The sequence below is a fragment of the Dendrobates tinctorius genome, unplaced genomic scaffold (assembly GCF_039654945.1).
Source record: "Dendrobates tinctorius isolate UK_male_01 unplaced genomic scaffold, ASM3965494v1 ptg000251l, whole genome shotgun sequence".
Classification (NCBI taxonomy): Eukaryota; Metazoa; Chordata; class Amphibia; order Anura; family Dendrobatidae; genus Dendrobates; species Dendrobates tinctorius.
This window is the reverse complement of record NW_027361918.1, coordinates 6,557,554-6,581,067: the sequence shown is the minus strand read 5'-3', so window position 1 is coordinate 6,581,067 and position 23,514 is coordinate 6,557,554. Positions and strand designations below refer to the sequence as shown.

Genomic DNA, 23,514 nt, shown 5'->3' with positions numbered 1-23,514 from the left:
CGCACACTCGTCCTCCAGTGCTCGGCGTACAGCGCCTCGAACAAGCATTTACCACCCCAGACTCGTCCCACTGAGGAGCAGGATCCCTCCAGATGTGACACTGAGAACAAGTCTGAAGCTGAAGGGCATGTGAAAACATTGTGCCGATACTGGCAGATGGCACGGGCCGCTCTGGCCCTGGACCATCATGTCATTACTCACCAAAATAATAATGTTCCCCATCATACAGGATTGTCCCGTGGGAAGGTTAATTACGGTACTCTGGCGTCTGTTCTGCAGACCTTGATGGGCCGGCTCACCTCCAAGTGCAATGTGTAGGTGCACGTTCACACTGTAGACGCCCTGCAGTCATAACACATGTAAGAGAACATAAGGGTCTTTGTTGATATTTTGTTTTGATCAGAAAAGCATAAGAGACATCCCACCATGACCATGTGTCCCCGGTCAGGATGGTCCCTACTCTGGTGCCTCACCTCGCTATGTTCCAGCCGGCCTCAGAATAGACGTGAGCAGAGCAAGTTCCAGAGCCGAGAGCGCCCGATGTGTGAGTACTCAGTACCTGCTGATCCTCCTCTTATGTTGTCCTCACCCTTGGTATCTAATCCTTCAGATGCTTAACAGTAAAAGGAATGAAAAAATGAAAAATTTTAATTTATTCTGCGCTGCTTTAGCCCCAAATTTTTCATTTTCACACAGGCAACAAGTGAAGATGTACCCCACAAATTGTTACATGACCACATGCAGGAATACCCCACACGTAGTCAGAAACTGCTGCTTGGGCACACAGAAGGGAAGGAGCGCTATTACTGTTCTTGAGCACAAATTTTGTTGGAAAAGACTACAAACCCCATGTAGAATTTTGCAGAGCCCCTGAGGTGCCAAAATAGCTGAAACCCTCCCAAATTGACCCTATTTTAAAAAGGCACCTGTAAGGAGGAAGACCGGGCCGCGGGTAGCTATTCTGCGCCGGATCCGGAACCGTTGAGGTTGTCTCCCCTGTTGTCCGGGGGAGAGAATAAGGGACCAGAGCAACCCTGTCACCCGGAAGCTGGTGGCGTGGCGAAGGGGAAGCGAACGTGGAAACGGTCAGTAGTGGCGCGAACAAGCAGCGTGTGGCAGGGCAATCAGCGAGCTCTGCCCCCTGAGCACCAGTGCTGCCAACCCCCGCCATTGACAGACTGCAAGAGACAGGTGCTGAGTGCTCCATGCTTGATGGGACAGTGCACAGGCAAAGTAGAGAAGGCCGGGTACCGGACGCATACTTGTGGCCCTCCCTTGTCTGTTTCAGCCGTAGCAGCTTATGGACTAGGGGCTCAGCGGAAGGTACCGGAGATCGACCTCTGTGTGAAGGATTTCCCCGTGGACCTCTTCCCAGCTGTTGCTAGCGCCACAACTCCCTGCGGGATCATCTGCCGTGGAGGAGCATAAAGGACGCGATAAGTTTCTATCTCTACAAAAACTGTTGCTACTCTGCACTTGTTATTCTGCCCTATACCCTTTAACCCTCTATCTACTAAATCCCTTGTTAAAATTAAACTGTTCAGTTTGTTAACCCTTGCTCTGCCTTCTGTCTGTCTGCATCCCGCAACATGCTAACACACCCTTCAGGGAAGTCATGTAGGAGTGCAAAGAACATCTAGAATATTTTACGATTGAGCCCTAAAAAATAAAATCTAAGTAAATTAAACTTGGCACTCAACTTTGGAAAAGGTAAATAGGCTTTAATGCAGTATATAGATTTTAATGCTTGACTGCATTAAAACCTATTTACCTTTTCCAAAGTTGAGTGCCAAGTTTAATTTACCGTATTTTTCCGACCATAAGACGCACTTTTTTCCCAAAAAATTTTGGGGGAAAGTGGGGGGTGCGTCTTATGGTCGCAATATACTAACCTCCAATCATGGGCCGCGGAGGCCCCTGCACATCCGTTGATGGCTGCCGGGACGAGATCTGAACCCGCGCATGCGCCGTCCCGGGACCGGCGGCCATCTTCCTGGCGTCCATGTTCCCGGAGGCCACCGCAACATGGAGGCAGCCATCAACGGATGTACGGGGGCCTCCGGGCTGCGAGGAAATGTCGGCGGAGCCGCCGCCCCTGCACTGGAGCACAGCCCGCCACCACGCTCACCACGCAGAGCCCAGCTGCCCCAGCCCAGCACAGCCCACTTGCCCCAGCTGCCCCAGCACAGCCCACCTGCCCCAGCCCACTTGCCTCAGCACAGCCCACTTGCCCCAGCACAGCCCACCTGCCCCAGGACAGCTGCCCCAGCCCAGCACAGCCCACCTGCCCCAGCCCACTTGCCTCAGCACAGCCCACTTGCCCCAGGACAGCTGCCCCAGCCCAGCACAGCCCACCTGCCCCAGCACAGCCCACCTGCCCATGGACAGTTGCCCCAGCCCAGCACAGCCCACCTGCCCCAGCCCACTTGCCTCAGCACAGCCCACTTGCCCCAGGACAGCTGCCCCAGCCCAGCACAGCCCACCTACCCCAGCACAGCCCACCTGCCCCAGCACAGCCCACCTGCCCCAGCACAGAGCCGAAACCACAGCACCAGCCTGGAGCACTGAATAACCTCTGTGACCACTCCTCCACCTGTGCCAGATCCCTTCCCAGGTAAGCTGAATTCGGACTGTAAGACGGACCCCCATTTGACGCATTATTATTTTTTTCCTTATTTTCCTTCTTAAAATTGGGGTGCGTCTTATGGTCCGGTGCGTCTTATAGTCCGAAAAATACGGTACTTCTCTCTTATGGTGTGGAAAAAAAATGGACTTCGGCAGCAGCCCACCCAGATGTGCTCGTACCCTACTGTGTAGTGCACACACTGCCCTGGAATAGTCCCATCCCGAGAGCGAGGAGCGGTACTCCGAATAGAAACTGGAAGTAGTGCTCACCCCGAAGAAAAGCCCATAAATAGTTGTAAATAGGAGAGAATAAAGCTACGGAAAACCCCATGGTGGAGACGGCCGCCTTCTGCCTGATCATAGGGCAAGCTTCTGTCGGAATCCCAAGGTCCAGAGATAATTGTGAACTGTGCCTTACTGCGATTTGTAGGAGGAAGACTGAATATTTTACTCAATATTAATTCTTTTTTACATAAAATAATTAGTATTCGCACTGTGATATTCTGGTAGCTTTTTTTCATTTTTCCAGTGGCAGGTCCGTGTAGGGTCTCAGGTTCTGCGGGACAAGAAGCTGCTTTCAGTGATATCATGTTTCATATTTCAGGCAGCAAATACGCTTCAAAAAATGCAACAAAGACGCCATGTGTGAACATACCCTAATGGTGTGTGAACAGAGGTTTTGAAGCTGAAAATGGCTTTGTGCGCACAGAGTCTCTCTGTTGAGATTTTTTTAGAGGCGACTCAGCAGGATCTTCACGTGTTTGAGGAGGATTGGAAGGGTTTCCGCTCAGTTTCTGCTCTAAAACCTCTTGTAAAGGCTCCATGTACACATGGCCACTGAGCGGAAACGCTCCAAATCCCCCTCAAGCATTCCAAACTCCTCAAAAACGTGGAGGTTCTGATCAGTTTTTACTCCAAAGACCCAGCAAGCAGCCTCTATGTGCATTCAACCTTAAAGGGCATATTCACACTGACTTTTAAGAGAACTTCAAAAACCAAAGGCTCAAGCAGAAACTGCTACTGGAAACTCGCCTGTTTTGGGAATAATAATAATAATCTAATAATAATCTTTATATAGTGAAGTGTTCTTTGCAGCCTTTTGATTGGACAGTGCCCAGTTTGGAGAGGTTTTCTTCAGGTTTCTCTTCAAAGAAGTCACATGCACTTTCTACAACCCCTAATTTTTCAGAAACCTCTTGACGCCTTCATTCTTCTGCCAGCTTCCGCTCAGGAGCCGTCCGCCCTCCATATTTCACAGTATATAGAGAGTGTTCTGTCCCCACTGAATAAGGCAGACTTTATTATTCAGTCAGCTAAACCGCTATACCGGGGTCCAATAAGGAGATTGTGATTGAATCTGTACTTTTATTGAGCGTAGACATATTGGCGCGGTGAAACTATAATACAAACATAATATGCATACAATCAGTACAGGGGTATAGTAGAAATACACGTTATACATAACGTACATTATGAATGAACATTGCACACTAATAGCTGACCAGGGGCAGGACTGATTAAACCAGGCTAACATAGGACAGAAATTAGCTACAGAGACCATGAGTACCTACCGGAGATGCAATCACAAGGGGATAGGAAAAGGTGATGTTCCTTCCTGGATGCAGGCTGAAAGAAAATGGACGAAAGTGAAAGGGAGATGGAGACTGAGCTAACCATAATGCTTTGCAAAGGCTACCATAATGCATTGCAAAAGGAGGGAAAAGATTCAGACATTGAAAGTGAAAGGAAACACAATGAAGAGAAGACTGCAAATATGACACTGGTCACTAGAGGGAGTCATAACACTGAAAACAATAGAGTCTATGAAAAAATGTAGATTTCTCTATATTCTACCAGTAAATCACTGCAAATATAAACAAACAAATAATCAGAGATTATGAAATAGATGTCAGAGACAGGACAGAGAGAAAGATGCCAACAGGGGAACCACCACAAGAAAACAACAGCAAAGCCACCAACAAAGCCCATTCAGGAAAACAACTGCTGGCCTCCTCCCGAAATGGCTTCAGTTGGGGAAACTGAAAGGGAATCTGTCACCCTTTTTTTCCCCTATTAGCTGCTGGCATAGACATCGGGGGCTTATCTACAGCATTCTGTAATGCTATAGATAAGCCTCTGATGTAACCTGAAAGAGAAGAAAAACACGTTATATTATACTCACGGAGGTGGGCGTGTTGTGAGTTCATTTTCCCCTTCACCATCGAGGTCTGATGAACTCCCTCTTCTGGTGAAGGAAGGTAGTGAGGCTGATTACCAAGCATCTGGGCAGGATGATGATGACTGGGTGACGGGAATTGCTGACTGGATATAAGGCAGCCGACGCCCTTCTGCCTTGCTGGTGATCTCTCTGAGGGATTCTAGGAGACCAGTCTGATTCGTGCTCCTCAAAAGCTAAGTTCTCTGCTCTGCCTTTTGCATTAGTGTTTTGGTTTTGTTTTTCCTTGTTTTTCTGGATTTCTGCCATTCCCTGCTGGGGTGTGCTGAATTCCTTTTTGCTCTGTCTTCAGAAAATACCTGAGTACTGATATAGTTTTTTTGAAATCTAGCTTCTTCAGGGCTTTTTTCCCTATCAGCTGTTGGCTCTTGTTTTGATAGGGTTTTGGCGGATTGCAGACAGCAGCTTTTCTATTCTGTCCTATGTAGTTAGCTTGGGCCCCATCGTTTGCTCAGCCCATCTTTCTATCTGTGTGAATGGTTTTTTTCATCTTGCTTCACCGTCATTATATGTTGGGGGCTGCCTATTGCTTTGGGGTCTGCTCTAGGGCAGTTTAGCTTTCCCTTTCTGTCTTTAGGCTATGTAGTTCTCCGGCTGTGATCGAGGGGTCTAGGGCACCGTAGGAACCCCCCACGGCTACTGCTAGTTGTTGATAGGTTCAGGGGTCTGTAATCCGATAGCTGCCAACTTCTCTGGTTTTCTGGACTTAGCTAGTACTTCTATTTTTGCCTCCTATGGTGACTCATTCATAACAGGGCGGTCCGGTCCGATGGGTGTTCCGGTCCGGTCCGGCGCCTCCCTTCTTCATGCGATGACGTCCTCTTCTCCCGTCCTGAAATGGCTCCGGCTCCGGCGCATTGCTCTGCCCTGTTGAGGGCAGAGCAGAATTCTGCAGTGCGCAGGCGCCAGACCTCTCCCGACGCCTGCGCACTGCAGGACTCTGCTCTGCCCTCAACAGGTCAGAGCAGTGCGCCTGCGCCGGAGCCATTACAGGACGGGAGAAGAGGATGTCATCGCATGAAGAAGGGAGGCGCCGGACGGGACGGCGACACCCATCGGACTGGACCTCCCACCTCCTTGAGTATAATATAACGTGTTTTTCTTCTCTTTCAGGTTACATCGGAGGCTTATCTACAGCATTACAGAATGCTGTAGATAAGCCCCCGATGTCTATGCCGGCAGGTGAAAGGCCAAAAAAAGGGTGACAGATTCCCTTGAAGTTCTGCACTGGCCTCTAAAAGATGTCAGGTGCACGTCGCAAAAAGCTTCTTCAAGGCCATGTGCACACTGTGTCATTGTGTCATTTCGATGCAGGCTCATCACCCGAGTTTTCCAAGGTGAAGTCACTTTAGGGAAATTCCAGCAGTCATTTTCCTGAAGAAGTTTTTTTGCTGCCCTTGTGGTGGCCCCATCGATGGAACATGTGGACAGTGGTTTTGGCGTTGCTGTGCACTATGGTCATTTTATGGGGAGGAATCTGCCTGAAAAGGCTCAGTGTGTACATACCCTTTGAGGAGGATTTTGGAAAGTTTCTACTCAAAGTTTTTGTGCACGCAGAGTTTTTTTTCAAGGTGTTTTTGGAGCAGAAACTGAGAGGCAACTCTCCAAATTGTCCTCAAACCTGCTAAAACATGTGGAGTATCTGCTCCGTCTCCTCTTAAAAATAACTCTGCAAAAAGACTATATGTGCACATAGCCAATAAGCTACTGGAGAAAACTCAATGTGAACATAGCCAAAAAGCAAACAACACCATGGATGAGTGCACCAGATATACCAGCAGCAGATGAAGTTGTGGTTTTCATCAGTGTTGATTACCAGAGAGGTTTCCTTCTATTACACCGCTTGCAGCCTGGCGATGATGGTGACTTCGGCCTTTTCCATCTGTGAGGCTGCAGCTTGTTCACACAGAGTGGTTTTATTATGATGTGGTCAAGAGAGTTTTCTGGTGGAAACCGCTTCCGGAAACACTTTTTCTTTGGTACGGGGGTAAGCGTGATGTTGTTAATTGTGATAGATAGGTCGGGTAAGGAAGATCTGTGAGATGGGGGAAAGATGATAAGTTTAGATTTGTCCACATTGAGTTTGAGGAAGCGAGAGGAGAAGAAGGAGGATATGGCTGATAGACACTCTGGGACTCTGGACAACAGAGAGGTGACGTCTGGCCCAGAGAAGTAGATCTGAGTGTCATCAGCATATAGTAGGTACTGGAATCCATGGGACTTTATGAGTTGACCCAGGACAAGTGTATAGAATGAGAAGAGTAGGGGTCCTAGAACAGAGCCTCGGGGGACTCCAACAGAGAGAGGGTGGGATGAGGGCAGGGCCGGCGTCAGCACCCGATGCATCCGGGCAAGTGCCGGGGCCCTGGCGAGATGGGGGGCCCCCTCATGCTGTCTGGGATACCCGCCGCCACGCCCCCCATGCATCGACCCCATCCTTGCCCTCCCAGAGACCCACCGCATCTAGCAATGAGTCATCAGTTTATGTGTGGGGTCAGGAGGGGTATACAAGGGGGATGTAGCAGAGCTGTGTGTGTACGGAGTAGAGCTGTGTGTGTACGGAGCAGAACCGTGTGTGTGTATGAGGTGTACGGAGCGTAACCGTGTGTGTACGAAGTGTTCGAAACGTAGCCATTTGTGTACGAGGTGTACGGAGCGGAGCCGCGTGTGTACGAGGTGTACGGAGCGGAGCCGCGTGTGTACGAGGTGTACGGAGCGGAGCCGCGTGTGTACGAGGTGTACGGAGCAGAGCCGTGTGTGTACAAGGTGTATAGAGTGGAGAGGTGTGTGTACGAGGTGTACAGAGCGGAGCCGTGTGTGTTCGAGGTGTACGGAGCGGAGCCATGTGCGTACGAGATGTGCAGAGCGGAGCCGTGTGTACAAGGTGTACAGAGCGGAGCCATGTGTGTACTAGGTGTGCGGAGCAGAGCCGTGTGTGTACGAGGTGTACAGAGCAGAGACGCGTGTGTACGAAGTGTACAGAGCGGAGTCGCGTGTGTACGAGGTGTACGGAGCGGAGCCACGTGTGTACGAGGTGTACGGAGCGGAGCCGCATGTGTACGAGGTGTGCGGAGCGGAGCCACGTGTGTACAAGGTGTACGGTGAGGATCCCGGAGCCGTGTGTGTATAAGGTGTACAGAGCGGAGCCGCGTGTGTACAAGGTGTACAGAGCAGAGCCGCATGTGTACGAGGTGTACGGAGCGGAGCCGCGTGTGTATGAGGTGTACGGTGCAGAGCCCGGAGCTGTGTGTGTACGAGGTGTACGGAACGAAGCCCTGTGTGTATAAAGTGTATGGAGTTGAGCCGGGTGTGTACAGGGTATACGGAGTGAAGCCGCGTGTGTATGGAGTGGAGCTGTATGTGTATGGAGCGGAGCCATGTGTGTACGAGGCATGCAAACCGGAATCATGTGTGTATGAGGTTTGCGGATCCATGCATGTACGAAGTGTATGGTGGGGAGCATTCATACCTCCCAACCGTCCCGGATCCAGCGGGACAGTCCCGATTTTGAGAGAGAGACTGCCCCAGCTGGGAGCTTAGTTTTCCCGCGGACACAGGAGTACACGGCGGAGCCCCAAGGAGCACTTTAAAACTCGCACATGACGTTCTACCGGAAGTGACGTGCTGGAAGCTGACCGGAAATGAGGTAATTTCGGGAGGAAATTTTGACAGAACCATGAAGGCACTTCAGGGAATGCTTCAGATCCATCACCGTGTCCTCCTCCGGCAGCATGGACAGCGGGATCGCCTTTGAATTGAGGATGCGGGCCATGTGAGCGGATCATGATATGTCCTGCATTGGGAGGCTCAGGTGGCCATTACAATGGCAGCCGGGCTGCTATGGTATCTTTATAGAATATTTCTTTCTCTCTCTGTTTCTTTCTCTCTCTCTGTTCTTTCTTTCTCTCTCTGTTCTGTTTTGCCACAGAGCGTGTGTCCATGTGAATCAATGTGGGGATTGGGTTAAAGATGTAGTTAGAAGAAAGGAGAAGACCCACTCCTCCACCATGTCTGTTGCCAGGGCGAGGAATGTGGATGAAGTGGAGGCCGCCGTAACACAGCGCAACAGGGGATGCCGTGTCAGAGGGTGTCAGCCATGGTTCTGTGAGGCCATGGACGGCAAGATTGCAAGACAGAAAGAGGTCATGAATCATATGAAGCTTATTGCAGATAGAGCCGGCATTCCAGAGTGCTCCAGAGAGAGTGAGCAGGGGGTGGGCATTAATGGAGTGGGTTTTGTGTTGAAAAGATTGCAGTAGTTCTTAATAGATAGGGCGCGGTAGGGGCATGTGCATCTTTTAGATTCCGACAGTGTTTTTCCACCTTCTTTGTCTTTTTTGTTACTTTTGGTGCTGCTTTTCCGTGAGTAGCTTATTTTTTATTTTCTATACAAAATAGTCGCCTGTTTACGTCTTGTGGCTGCTGCACAGCCGTCATAGCCTGAAGTGGTTGAAAGACGTTACAAAAGACAAAACATGCACAAGTTGTGTTGGTGGGTGTAGTACAGCCACGCGCAGAAAAAAGCACGCTCTCTGACCAATCGGAGTACCGGGCAGGCACTAATATGACAGAGATTCTCCAAAGATGAGCAGTGCTGTGGTGCCTGGGCTGGGTAGGCCCACCTGAGGATTCTCCAGTTATCCGGTGGGCCAGTCCAACCCTGCACACAACAATTTGTTTCCCTACCTTTGAGGAATAGGTTCCCTCAATGAAATCTTGGGGCATGGTTGGATCATTCCCTACACCTCTGGTTCTCCAAACATCCAAATGATAGCAGTCATGTAAAATCACATTCGGCTAGTACTCTCCTTCCACTGGTCCAGCTCTCCGCTATCTGTGTATTGGCTGCCGAGGTGAATTCACATCGACAGCTCATATCAATGCTGTGGTCAATCACTCTGGTCGGCAGCGCTGAGGATGTAGCCGGCATGAGCCTTCTGCATTCTAAATAGAAATGTGCCAGCAAAATTAGGACTTCAGCATGTAAACAGGCGCTGTGAGATGAGCGGGAGTGTCGATATTACTTCTTTTTTTCGACAGTGTGGATTGTCTGTTTGGACAATCTCTTTAATTCAGTGTGAACTCATTGGGTGTCAGTCATGGCCCCCTGTAGGGATGGGGGCTCCATTTTCTCCCTGCAACCAATCATCCATTTGGTTAGTTGCTTTGTTGAAGGCACTGTTTGCCTGTGGGCCAGCACTGTGGCTGCGGGTGCTTGCAAGTGATGGTGTTTGCTTGTTTATTTTAGGTTTCCTTTAAAGCTCCACACCAATGGGGTTTTTCAGTGCTGGACTGGAGCTATAAACGTAACCCTTCTGCCCCCGGTCATATACCCTTCGGCGTTTGGTGCTTCTCCGATGCCGCAATGCTTTTTTGTGAGTGCAGCTTCTGACTGGTCGGAAGTCACAAGCTACAGTATGTCAGAAGCTCTCAATGGAAGTCTATGAGAGCCAGAACGATGCCAGGACGGTGTCAGAACAAGGCCAAAACGAGGCTAAAACGAGGCCAGAATGGAGACAGAACAAGGCCAGAACGAGGCCAGAATGAGGCCAGAATGGGGCCAGAACAAGGCCAGAACGAGGCCAGAATGAGGCCAGAATGGAGCCAGAACAAGGCCAGAACGGGGTCAGAACGAGGCCAGAATGGAGCCAGAACAAGGCCAGAATGAGGCCACAAGGAGGCTCTCATAGACTTGTATTGAAAAGTGACCTCCATGCAGCTCCATACAACACTGGAGCTGTAGACAGGTCACTTATGGTGGAGACGGAGCTGAACAACGCTGGAACACGATGAAGGCGGCAGCAGGTATGAGACAGGGGGTAAGGGAATTACATTTAAAGCACCACTCCAGAGGTGCAATAGAAAAAACACTGGAGTGGTGCTTTAATAAAGAGGCTCTGGTATATCGACCAGTGGCTGCTGAACATGAGGTTAGTGAATATCTCACCTTCCAGGATCCCCTCCACTATTATTCTGACTCTTCAAGGCAGTATGAGTCTCTAAATCCTTAGCCTTCAATCCCTTAGATAACTGTATGATTGTTGTACTCACATGCCAGGCGTCCTCAGATAGTGCCCACTCAGCCAGCAGTGACTTGTAATAAGAGTCCAGGAGAAGCAGAGTAGATATTCTCTGAAATCTTGCATTAAGTACAATGCAGCAGGTGGAAAGAGTAATCCCAGGCAGAGAGGTATACATGTGCATCCAAAGATGGCTACAGCAAACTGATAATGAAGAAGAAGAAGAGAGAAGTAAAAGCTAAACATCACCAACTACAGGAGAGAAAGAGGGACAACCTTCTAGGAGCAGGGTTTCTGCCTAATAACAGCAGAACGCAATGGATAACATAGAAATACCAAACAAGATGCTACCATAAACGGGACACAACAACCAATATTAGCACCATGTCATCGGTGCATCACCCCACAATGATGTCGTCACAACGGCCCCACTGAATTGTAACGTAACGTGATATTTTCAGTGATGTTTTTTTGGAAATCCCTTCATTGCTGCTTTTTTACATATAGATAAATTACACGTGCAGAGTGTCCTGTACCATCCGCTGTCCAGACTCCCAGAGGGGGAGGAGGTATTTTTCTGAGTTTTGCATGGACAAGTGAAGTTTGACGTTTAACCAGAAAGTTTAATCATTACAATGTTGATCTGATAACAATGAGACAAACAAGAAGTTTAGGGATTTCATCTGGGACTGAGCACCAAAACCGGACAGAGCAAGAGACTGCCAACAACTACCTCCGAGGCGAGCGAGGGCTGCTACCTGAGCAGTTGTGAAGATCTGCAGGTATGGGAAGGACAGCTGAGCTCTCAGACAAATCACACTGAGACCAGCTAGGAAACTCGATCTCATGCTAGATGCTGCACCTAAGAAATAAGTATGATGCCATATGGAAGGGTCAGTATACAAAGCAAGTTGCACTCTATCCACATTTACCCAAGAATTCAGACTTCAGCCTAAGATAGGTATTCACACTTGACACATAGGGTCCCAGCAGTTCTGAGACCACCTTGTCATTGGCTGCTGGGCATGCATGAATTGGCCAAATTATGTGCTAAGCGTCTCAGTTTTTTCTTATCATCCAGAGCAGTATTACTATTCATATTTCACATTGACATGCTTAGCATGATAGAGTGCAACTTTTTTTGTATATTATATGGAGGTGGCTGCTCCTAGTATGCACCTATTCACATTAGCTTGGAAGTGGAAGTCAGTCTTTTGTTATTTATATGGAATGGTAGAGGACAGTAGGTATGAAATGGTTGGAAGACAGTAAATATGAGATGGTTGGAGCACAGAAGATATGAAATGGTTGGAGGACAGCAGGTATGAGATGTTTGGAGGACAATAAGTATTAGATGGTTGGAGGACAGTAGATATTAGATTATTGGAAGATAGCCAAAAGGTATGAGATGATTAGAAACAGCAAGTATGAGATATTTAGGTGGCAATAGGTATAAGATGGTTGGAGGACAGTAGGTATGAGATGATTATTGGAGGACAGTAGGTATGAGATGATCATTGGAGGACCATAGGTATGAGATGTTTGGAGGACAGTAGGTATAAGATGTTTGGAGGACAATAGATATGAGATGATTGGAGAACAGTAGGTATGAGATGGTTGGAGGACAAAAGGTATGATATACACACGTGGTCAAAATTGTTGGTACCCCTCATTTAATGGTAGAAAAACCCACAATGGTCACAGAAATAACTTGAATCTGACAAAAGTAATAGCAAATCAAAAATCTATGAAAATGAACAAATAAAAGTCAGACATTGCTTTTCAGCCATGCTTCCACAGAATTTAAAAAAAAATAAAACTCATGAAATCGGTCTGGACAGAAATGATGGTTCCCCTGAAAATAATATGAGAAATGGTACATGTTAGGTCAAGGTGTGTCCACTAATTAGCATCACAGGTGTCTACAGTCTTGGAATCAGTGAGTGGCCTGTATAGAGGGCTACAGATACTCACCATGTCACCAAACAGCACAGTGAGTATCACGCTCAACATGGACCAGAAGAAGCGAAGGAAAGAGTTGTCTCAGGAGAATACAAAGAAAATTAAAGACAATTATGTTAAAAGTATAAGTTATAAGACCATCTCCAAGCAGCTTGATGTTCCTGTGCCTACAGTTGAACATGTTGTTCAGAAATTTAAGATCCATAGGACTGTAGCCGACCTCCCTGGACGTGGCCGCAGGAGGAAAATTGATGACAAATCAAAGAGACGGATAATACGAATGGTAACAAAGGAGCCCAGAAAAACTTCTAAACAGATTAAAGGTGAACGTCAAGCTCCAGGATCATCAGTGTCAGATCGCACCATTCGTCACTGTGTGAGCCAAAGTGGACTTCATGGGAGACGACCAAGGAGGACGCCATTGTTGAAAAAAAATCATAAAAAAGCCAGACTGGAATTTGCCAAACTACATGTTGACAAGCCACAAAGCTGGGAGAATGTCATATGGACAGATGAGACAAAAATGGAACTTTTTGGCAAGGCACATCAGCTCTATATTTGCAAACGGAAAAATGAAGCATATCAAGAAAAGAACACTGTCCCTACTGTGAAACATGGAGGAGGCTCTGTTATGTTCTGGGGCTGCTTTGCTGCATCTGGTACAGGGTGTCTAGAATCTGTGCAGGGTACAATGAAATATCAAGACTATCAAGGGATTCTAGAGAGAAATGTGCTGCCCAGTGTCAGAAAGCTTGGTCTCAGTCACAGATGATGGGTCTTGCAACAGGATAATGACCCAAAACACACAAATAAAAACACCCAAGAATGGCTAAGAGGAAAACATTGGACTATTCTGAAGTGGCCTTCTATGAGCCCTGACCTAAATCCTATTGAGCATGTTTGGAAAGAGCTGAAACATGCCGTCTGGAAAAGGCAACCCTCACACATAAGACACCTGGAACAGTTTGCTCTTGAGGAGTGGGCCAAAATACCTGTCGAGAGGTGCAGAAGTCTCACTGACAGTTACAGGAATCGTTTGATTGCAGTGATTGCCTCAAAAGGTTGTGCAACTAAATATTAAGTTAAGGGGACCATCATTTCTGTCCAGGCTTATTTCATGAGTTTTATGTTTTTTAAAATTCTGTGAAAGCATGGCTGAAAAGCAATGTCTGACTTTTCATTTGTTCATTTTCATAGATTTTTTATTTATTATTACTTTTGTCAGATTCAAGTTATTTCTGTGACCATTGTGGGGTTTTTCTGTCATTACACGAGGGGTACCAACAATTTTGACGTGTGTAGTTAAAGGACAGTGGATTGATGTTTGGAGGACAGTAGGTATGAGATATTTAGAAGACAGTAGGTGTGGTGCTTGCAGGTACGCAGGATGCAGTGACGAGTCGCGAGACGATTCGGTGTTTTTTATAATAACGTTTATGGGACTCGGGGGTACTTTCCTCAGTCACGGCCTGATCACCAACAAAAAAGGGGTAACACAGTTGGCCCGCACAGGGGCTCTAAACAGGCAAACACAGATGTAAAGCAGATGACTACATCCGGCAACGGCCGGTCACTATAGGGCCGCGGTATGGCCGACTACAGGTAATTAATTATAGAGTCTACTTAGCCGTCCAGCTGTCCCTTACCGTTCGGGTTGGTGGTCTTTCGGCGTAGTAGTTGCTGGGCCCAGTTGCTGAAGCGTTGGCGGAGTGTTCGCGCCCTCCGGCATGCTGGTGACACTGGAGCCCCACAGGCCCCGGCGGAGTCCGTGGACGGGAGGGCCGCAGTCCCCAGACTGAGGCAAGCGGCAGCGATGTATGGTCATGGATGACAGGCTACCTGCGCAGCTAACGGCTGCGACGGGGAATCCGCGGTCAGCAGAAGCCCGGTCCCTGCTGCGGCCCTGAGTGGGACGGCGGTGACCACCGACGGCACGGTACTTGCTGCGGCCACGGGCGAGCATGGGGCAGCTGCGGGTGGCGGGGAACAGGCCGCAGGCTGAGGAGAGGCGGCAGCAGCTGCGGGTGACAGCGGGTGGGCCGCAGTCTCGGGCTGAGAGGAGGCGGCAGTGGCCGCGGGTGGGACTGGGGCCGCTGTGGCCGCGGGCTGGAGCAGGGCAGCTAGTCTTGGACGATCCCCTTGGCACCGTCTCTCCAGAGTCCTCAGTAAGTGCCCTCTCTCACACAGGTTAGTCGCTCTGGCTTCCCGTCGCTCCCACACTCTCCTGCAGTCTGCGTCCCGGTCTACTGACTCATTGTCCGGGGATTTCCCCGTTTCCTTTATACTGGTCCCTCCCCCAGCCCATCTGTCTGTCAGAACGGTCCGTCCTTGAATTCTGTCCCCTGGGAACAGTTTCCCCCGGAACCCGGATGACGGCTCCCTTGGTTCCGGCCCGGACACCTGACGGGGGCCGTTCCTCCCACACTCCCCCGCCCTGTATGCTCGCTAGTCCTCGGCGAGGGTTTTCATAGCCTTGGGTTAGTCTTTTGAGACGACAGTCCTTGTCGCCATATGAACTGGTCCTGTTCGTAACGTTTAGGGGGTTTGCCAGCTGTTGACCGCTCGGACAGTCGAAGCTCGGGTGCAGTGGAGTCTTCTGGGGTGGTGGAGGGTGGTCGACTCGGTTTGGGTGGGATTTCCGGGTCTACGGTAGTGCCATTGCTGGGGCACCCCGCAGATGTGACGGGGAAGTCCTCTTCGTCATCCAGGTCCCAGACGATAGGCGGGGGTCAGGGACCTGGGGGGTCGGTTCGGGTCACGGGGATCGGTAGATGTACACGGTCGTAACATATTACGGTGCACAACCCGAGTGAGAGGCGTGTTGTTTCCTTCCGACTGTATTTCGTACACACGCCCATCGGGGCTTATTCAGCGCAACACTCAGTACGAGTTCACCTTCCACCGAGGTTCTAACCTGTTTTGGGGGCGTTGATCAAGTACAAGTACCGGATCCCCAGCTTGAAAGTCAATGGGTGGGGGTAGTGCTCCCCCTTGATGTTCTAGATCCTGGAGCTTCGTATGGACGATATGGTGGAGGGTTTGCTGCCGTTGCCGGTGGTTTCGGACCCACGAGGATACCCCGGTCCAGGGTTGTGGTTCCTCCAGGTTCAATTCCACCTCCGTAATGCCTTTGCCTTCTCGTCCAAACAACAATGAGTAGGGGGTGTAACCAGTCACTCGATGCACCCGATTGTTATACACCCACACTAGCTCGGGGACATATTCAGGCCAGCGGGCCTTGCGATCGCTCTCCAGGGTGCGCAGCATTTGGATTAGCGTATGATTGAATCGCTCGCACGCTCCATTTCCCTGCGGGTGATATGGTGTAGTCCGTGATTTATCGATACCGTAAAGATGGTGTAGCTCTTCCATGACTTTCCCTAGGAAGCACGCCCCTTGGTCCAAATGTATTCATTGTGGACAGCCGTACACTTGAATAAAGTTCTTACAAATCACATAGGCGGCCGACTCCGCTGTTTGGTCTCGGGTGGGGGTGACCACGGCAAACTTGGTGAAATGGTCCACCATAGCGAAGCAATGTGCATACCCCTGATAGGCATGACCTATGGTTAGATAGTCCACCGTAAGAAGCTCCAGAGGGGCTGATGTTACAATAGTTTGCACCGGGGCTCGTTGCGCGGGGGGTTTAGCGAGCTCACACGAACGGCAGGTTCGACAAACTTCTAATACAGCAGCGTGCAAGGGTGGGTGGTACACTATCAGCTGTAGCCATTGTAAAGTCTTTTGAGCACCAAAATGAGCCCCCTTTTCATGGGCTTCCTGGGCCAGTTGGTTGAGATGGGCTTCGGGCACGATCACCTGCCATATCGTAGCTGACGTGGTTCATGACGTGGCTTTTCGATATAAAAGTCCTTTTTTGATGGCTAGTCTTTCCCACAGGTGCAACATCAGCAGCATATCTTGGGTCAGAGTCTGTCTTTGTGAGTCCGTGGGTAATTTACCGGTGGCCACCCATCGGCTCAGGAGTCCAATTTCTGTATCTTGTTGTTGCTGCTGGATCCACTTATCGCAGGGCTGTTCCAGCATCCCTCCTAGGAGTCCCGGATGAGGAGCTTGATTGTAGGCGCAGCGGTGGTAAGGGCGAACGGCATTTCGTCTGCCTCTAATTCATCGTCTTGACTTCTCCCAGGGGTGGTGTATCGGATTCTGGAGAGCGCGTCGGCGTGCATGTTTTCAGCTCCCCGTTTGTAGATGATCTTATAATTGAATTTGGCCATCCGAGCCACCCACCGCTGCTCGAGGGCCCCCAGTTTGGCATTCTCCAAATGGGCTAACGGGTTGTTATCGGTCTGCACTACCACCTCGGAGCCCGCTAGGTACTCTGCAAAATGCTCCGTTTTTGCCCACACCACCGCGAGGAGCTCGAGCTTAAAGGAGCTATAATTGTCCAGGTTGCGTTCTGAGTCGTGCAGTGATCGGCTACCATAGGCGATCACTCTCTCTCCTGGCCGCCCTGCAGCTGTGACAACACAGCTCCTAGTCCCTGAAGACTCCTGTCGGTATGTAGGATGAACGGTTGCGAGAAATCCGCATATGCCAATACCGGGGCGTCCGAGAGCGCAGCCTTTAGATCTTGAAACGCATCCTCTTGTGGTTGCTGCCATTGGACTTTCCGACCATTCGCCCCAGTGGGAGCCACCTTCAGCAGGTCCTGCAGGGCTCGAGCTCGGCATGCAAAATTTTCCACGAACTGACAGTAATAGCCGGCCAGCCCCAAGAAGGCCCGCATGTCCTTTACCGTCTCAAGGGTAGGCCACCCCTGGACGGCAGCGACCTTTTCCAGGGATGGTCAGACGCCCTCTGCCGAGACGGTATGCCACAGGTACTCGATTTGGGTGCGGAACAAGTGGCATTTCTGGGGCTTTACCTTTAACCTGTACTTCTGCAGCCGGCCGAGCACCTGCACAAACCGCTTCAGGTGGTCCTCGAACGTGGCGGAGTATATGATAATATCGTCCAGGTATATCAACGTGGCTTCAAAGTTGAGGTCTCCTAAACACCGCTCCATCAACCGCTGGAAAGTTCCTGGAGCGTTGGCCAGCCCAAACGGCATCTGATTGAACTCGAACAGTCCCATGGGAAGGATGAATGCCGTCTTGGCCCTGTCTTCCTCCGACATCGGCACCTGCCAGTACCCACTGGCCAGGTCAAGGGTTGAAAAGTACGTTGCGTTCCCGAGAGCAGACAAAGACTCTTCTATGCGAGGCAGTGGATACGAATCCTTGATGGTGCAGGCCTTCAAATTCCGATAATCCACGCAAAAACGCAAAGTACCATCTTTTTTCCAAACCAGGACAATGGGGGCCGCCCAAGGGCTCTGGCTTTCTCATATGACCCCCTTCCAAAGGATTTGGGCTAGCAGAGTTTTCACTTCCTGGTATAGCTGCGGTGGTATTTGCCGATATCGCTCCCGGATGGGGGTCGCTCCTGCCGTGGGGATCCCATGCGTGATGGCCGTGGTACATCCGAAGTCGTCCTCGGTCTGCACCCTCAACTGGACCGCGGGGTCCGGCAGCATCTCCTCCAGTGGCCTCACTAGTTTGGCCACCTCGGCCCGGGGCTTCAGGGCGATACCCTGATCTTCCAGGTTGACACAACGTACCAAGACAGTCCCTTCCCGCACTGTGGCCAGGGAGCGGGCCACCAGGATGCCAGGGTGCAGGCGCTCCGAGTAACATGGTTCCACCTGCACCTCCACGCCCTCCAGTGGTATCGGGGCACGGATCGGCAGAGCCACCACCGTCTGCCCCGGAGGAAGCACGAGCGGAGGGGCCACCGGTGCGATGACCTTGCCCAGCGCCTCACCCTCCTGACACCCCTGGAGCACTCGCGCTTCCTGCACCAACCGCTGGAAGACTTGCCCCTGGGCCGTGCGAGAACCCCACTGACTTAAGGTCTCCTGCGTGGTATCGTTGAGGAGTAGATTGCCGAACTCCCACAGTATGTTCATGCCCAAGATGATCGGATGACGGTCGTTAGTCTCTCCTTGGGTTAGGACCACTCCCCGGCGACCGAGGGATTTTCCACACAATGTCATCTGAAGCCACACCACCCCGGCGACAGGTACCGGCAGTTGGTTTGCGACCACTAGTCGTATCATAGGCCTCCACTGGGGCCTTGCCGCTTCCGGAAAAATGCTGCCGGAAGTACGTTGCTGGCATGGTCGTCACCTGCGACCCCGTATCCACTAGGCACCACACAGCACGACCCTCATGTTCGGCCCATACTAATGGGCACTTTGCGACCAGTTCTTCGGGACCTCGACCACCCCTCGTTGTGGCTCCCGGCTCTGAGCGGCGTCCCCCATGCCCGAAGCCCTCTAGTTTAATGTCCATCGGGGTGGGTATCTCCCAGTCCGCGGACACTCCCGTGCGAAGTGGCCCAGTTCTCCACACTCATAACACTGGGGCGGTGAGGCTCGGCCACCCCGGGTATTGCGAGGCCCCCAAGGCCCGGAATTGTAGCCAGGTCGGACGGGCACGGGCTCTGTTCTCTTCTTCATTTCGGCCAGCTCACCCCGGATAATCTTCAGTTCCTGTCTCATTTCCTCAATCCATTGAGGTTCTTTGACCACGCTTACGGAGGACTCCATGCTCCGGGCCTTCCCCACAGGAGCCGTCATCCCCTACTCTTGCTCTCGCACCAGGGCCTGACTTCCCACTTCGGAGAAGGCTATACGTGGGTTCACTCGGACCTGTTCCCGCATTGCCTGCTTGATTAGTGGGTCCCGGAGTCCAGTCACTAGCAGGTCACGCAATGTAATGTCGATGGGCCCTACCCCCATACCGTCCTTCCTTTCTTTGGCGGTGTATAGCTCCTGGAGGGCGTTCATATACTGGGTGATGGTCTCCCCCTCCCCCTGCATCCGACTGAACAACCGGGTTCTCAACTCCCCCACGTCTGTCGGATCCCCGTGGGTCTCTTCCTGGATCTGTAAGACCCTGGCGAAGGTGTTGCGACGCCCCGGGGGTCTCAACATAACCGACTTCCGGGCCTCCCCATCCAGCGCCATAAGGGCCACCTCAGCCTCTAGATCAGGGGTCATGGGGTGCATACGGAAGAGGCCCCGCATATGTTCGGTCCAGCTCCACAATAGGGTATCGGAGCCAGAAAACCGGGGCAAGTTACTTAGCATAGCTCCCAGGGAGATGCTGGAGCGGGGGGCCCAATCATCCGCGGCGCCTGCAGCCCTACTCTCATCAGGCGCACCGCCATCTGCGCTCAGAGACAAGTCGCGAGACGATTCGGTGTTTTTTATAATAACGTTTATGGGACTCGGGGGTACTTTCCTCAGTCACGGCCTGATCACCAACAAAAAAGGGGTAACACAGTTGGCCCGCACAGGGGCTCTAAACAGGCAAACACAGATGTAAAGCAGACGACTACTTCCGGCAATGGCCGGTCACTATAGGGCCGCGGTATGGCCGACTACAGGTAATTAATTATAGAGTCTACTTAGCCGTCCAGCTGTCCCTCGCTGTTTGGGTTGGTGGTCTTTCGGCGTAATAGTTGCTGGGCCCAGTTGCTGAAGAGTTGGCGGAGTCTTCGCGCCCTCCGGCGCGCTGGTGACACTGGAGCCCCGCAGGCCCCGGCGGATTCCTTGGACGGGAGGGCTGCAGTCCCCGGACAGGGGCAAGCGGCAGCGATGTGTGGCAGCGGATGACAGGCCACCTGTGCAGCTAATGGCTGCGACGGGGAATCCGCGGTCAGCAGAGGCCCGGTCCCTGCTGCGGCCCTGAGCGGGACGGCGGTGACCGCCGACGGCACGGTACTTGCTGCGGCCACGGGCGAGCACGAGGCGGCTGCGGGTGGTGGGGAACAGGCCACAGCCGCAGGCGGAGGAGAGGTGGCAGCAGCCGCGGGTGACCGCGGGTAGGCTGCAGCCGCGGGCTGAGAGGCGGCAGCGGCCGCGGGTGGGACTGGGGCCGCTGTGGCCATGGGCTGGAGCAGGGCAGCTAGTCTTGGACGATCCCCTTGGCACCGTCTCTCTGGAGTCCTCAGTAAGCGTCCTCTCTCGCACAGGTTAGTCGCCCTGGCTTCCCGTCGCTCCCACGCTCTCCTGCAGTCTGCGTCCCAGTCTGCTGACTCATCGTCCGAGGAATTCCCCGTGTCCTTTATACTGGTCCCTCCCCCAGCCCATCTGTCTGTCAGAACGGTCCGTCCTTGAATTCTGTCCCCCGGGAACAGTCAGTTCCCTCAGAACCCGGATGACGGCTCCCGTGGTTCCGGCCCGGACACTCGACGGGGGCCGTTCCTCCCACACGGGTATAAGATGTTTGGAGGACAATAGATATGAGATGATTGGGGAATAGTAGGTATGAGACATTTGGAGGACACTAGGTATGATATAGGATAATGGATTGATGTTTGGAGGACAGTATGTGTGGTGTGGTTGGAGGACACTACACATGAAATGTTTAGATGTTTGGAGGACAGTAGGTATGAGATGGTTGGAGGACAGTAGTATGAGATTGTTGGAGGACAGTAGATATGAGATGGTTGAAAGTCAAGAAACAGCAAGTATGAGATGTTTAGAGGGCATTAGGAATAAGATGATTTGAACACAGTAGGTATGACATTGTTGGAGGGCAGTAGATATGAGATGCTTAGAGGAAAGAACATACGAGATACAGTACTTATACGACAGAGATGGTTGGAGGACTATAAATTGATGTTTGGAGGACAGTCGGTATGAGATAGTTGTAGAACAATAGATATGAGATGATTGAAGGACAGCAGGTATGAGAGTGTTGGAGGCCAGTTTGAGATGTTTGGAGGACACCTGGTGTAAAGTGGTGTATTCTCTCTTAGAATTAGAGGTGTAGTCTGATGTCATACCCTGGATTACTGGAATGCATGATATATCTGAGCAATGGTTGGTATCCTGTTTTTTACTGGGTTGCATGTTATGTTGGATTAATGGGTTATATCCTGGATAACTAGGATGGATGTTATGGATATGCTGGATTAACAGGGTGCATGTTCTCCCGAATTGAGGGTTATATTCTGGATTACTGGAGGATCAGTTCACTTGGTGGGGAGGTGATATCCTAAAGCATTAGGTAATGTTGTGTCTAGGATTGAAAAAGCTTTTCTTCATGGACCATAGGTATAGACCAGGCCTGTCATTGACTCTTCATACAGGGTCATCATAGAGTACTTGACACCTGCTCTGTAATCAGTGTATGTTGGACAATTTGGAGTATTCAGGAGACACAACCTTCTCCAGTTTCCTATAATCTTAGCAGTCATTGGGTGGCAAGGAGTTGTAGTTTTGGACTTCTGCTGTCAGGAAAAGTTTTGTTTTCTCTAGTTTTGGATCACTCACCCTGATATTCCCAGATGTCTAAAGAAGAACGATCCAAAAGGACAATAATGACCCTTTAAAGAGCCCTTCCAGCCTTGCCACATCCCTTGAAATGGGAAGCCCAAACAGAAGCTCCATTACGAGAAACATTTCAGAGCTTTTTCCCCTCATCAGGATTTGACTTCCCCTCTAAAATCATGTGGCAAGGCCCTTTAAAGGATAAAAATTAACTTTTCCTTCAATTGGTGGCACTACAGGTCTTGCCCTTTTCCTCTCCGAAGAGGTTTTTTGCTTATTTAAGTTTTCAGTGGAGCATTGCAGGGTCTATAAGTCTCTTTACGCCAACTTGGTGCTCATCACAAGGAGAAACTTTACTTAGACATCCAGACAATTATTAATAGTAGTCTTCCAGTATTTCACATCATAGTGCGTGAATCTTCATACCTTGTCTACGTAACTCTTTGGTTTGTGTTTGCTTCTTTTTATAGAGACTGCTTTTAATCACTCACCACCATGAGAGGGACCCGCAAATACAAACACATCATAGACACTCCAGATCCTGGAAAATGGGAGGTAAAAACAAGCTTCTTTCACATTGTAACCAAAGATATACTGATAGATCAATGTACGATCATGGGTTGTGAAGAAGACTGCAAGAGAGTGGAGCTCATGAGTGACATGTATCCGGGTCCTCTTTCTGTCTAGCTGGCTGGTTATGAAGAATCTCTGCCAATTAGTGAAAAGTCCAATCCTATTACCAGAGAACTGGACAAAGCTGATGCCAACACACTGGTCCAGCTCCTACGAGACTGCGATGCTGAAATCTTTCAGGAAGAAGATGAGACCATCATCAACTATCAGGTGGGGAATGGGAAAGAAGAACAGAGAGGTTAGGCCAAGAGGACCATGGACTTGAGATGGTGAAGGGACCAAGGATTTAAGGGATGAGAGGAAAACCAGATTGCAATGCCAGGAAAAAAGTGGAAATGAGAGATGATGGGGAACCAAGGAGGTGAGAAATTAGAGAAGAATCATGGAACGAGAAGAAACTATTTGGTGAGGGATGAGAGGAATACCACACAATAAGGCCGAGGGAACCATGGGCAAGAGAGATCGTGAGGCGACCAAGGTGGGGAGGAATGGTTTGAAGAAACCATATGGTGAGGGATAATAAGAAAATCAAGAGGTGAAGCTAAGAGAGTTAACTGTGGGCATGAAAGCAGGAGGAACGAATGGGGTAAAGGTTGAGAGGAGAACCATGGATGAGGAAAAAGAGAACAATACTAGTTGGTATTAGGACAAAAGGGGTGAGAGATGAGCAGAGAACCATGGTGTAAGGCAGT

General features: G+C 50.5%; 1 protein-coding gene across 1 annotated transcript in view; it reads left to right on the top strand.

The window, feature by feature from the left end:
* Nucleotides 1-11,544: 11,544 nt before the first annotated feature.
* The window catches only part of GCKR (glucokinase regulator), a 78,679-nt gene continuing 66,709 nt past the window's right edge, over nucleotides 11,545-23,514 (top strand). The window contains exons 1-3 of the mRNA XM_073557809.1: nucleotides 11,545-11,663; nucleotides 22,660-22,744; nucleotides 22,877-23,032. Of these exons, the coding sequence (XP_073413910.1) occupies nucleotides 22,685-22,744; nucleotides 22,877-23,032 (216 nt within the window). The 5' untranslated portion in view covers nucleotides 11,545-11,663; nucleotides 22,660-22,684. The remainder of the gene's footprint in view (nucleotides 11,664-22,659; nucleotides 22,745-22,876; nucleotides 23,033-23,514) is intronic.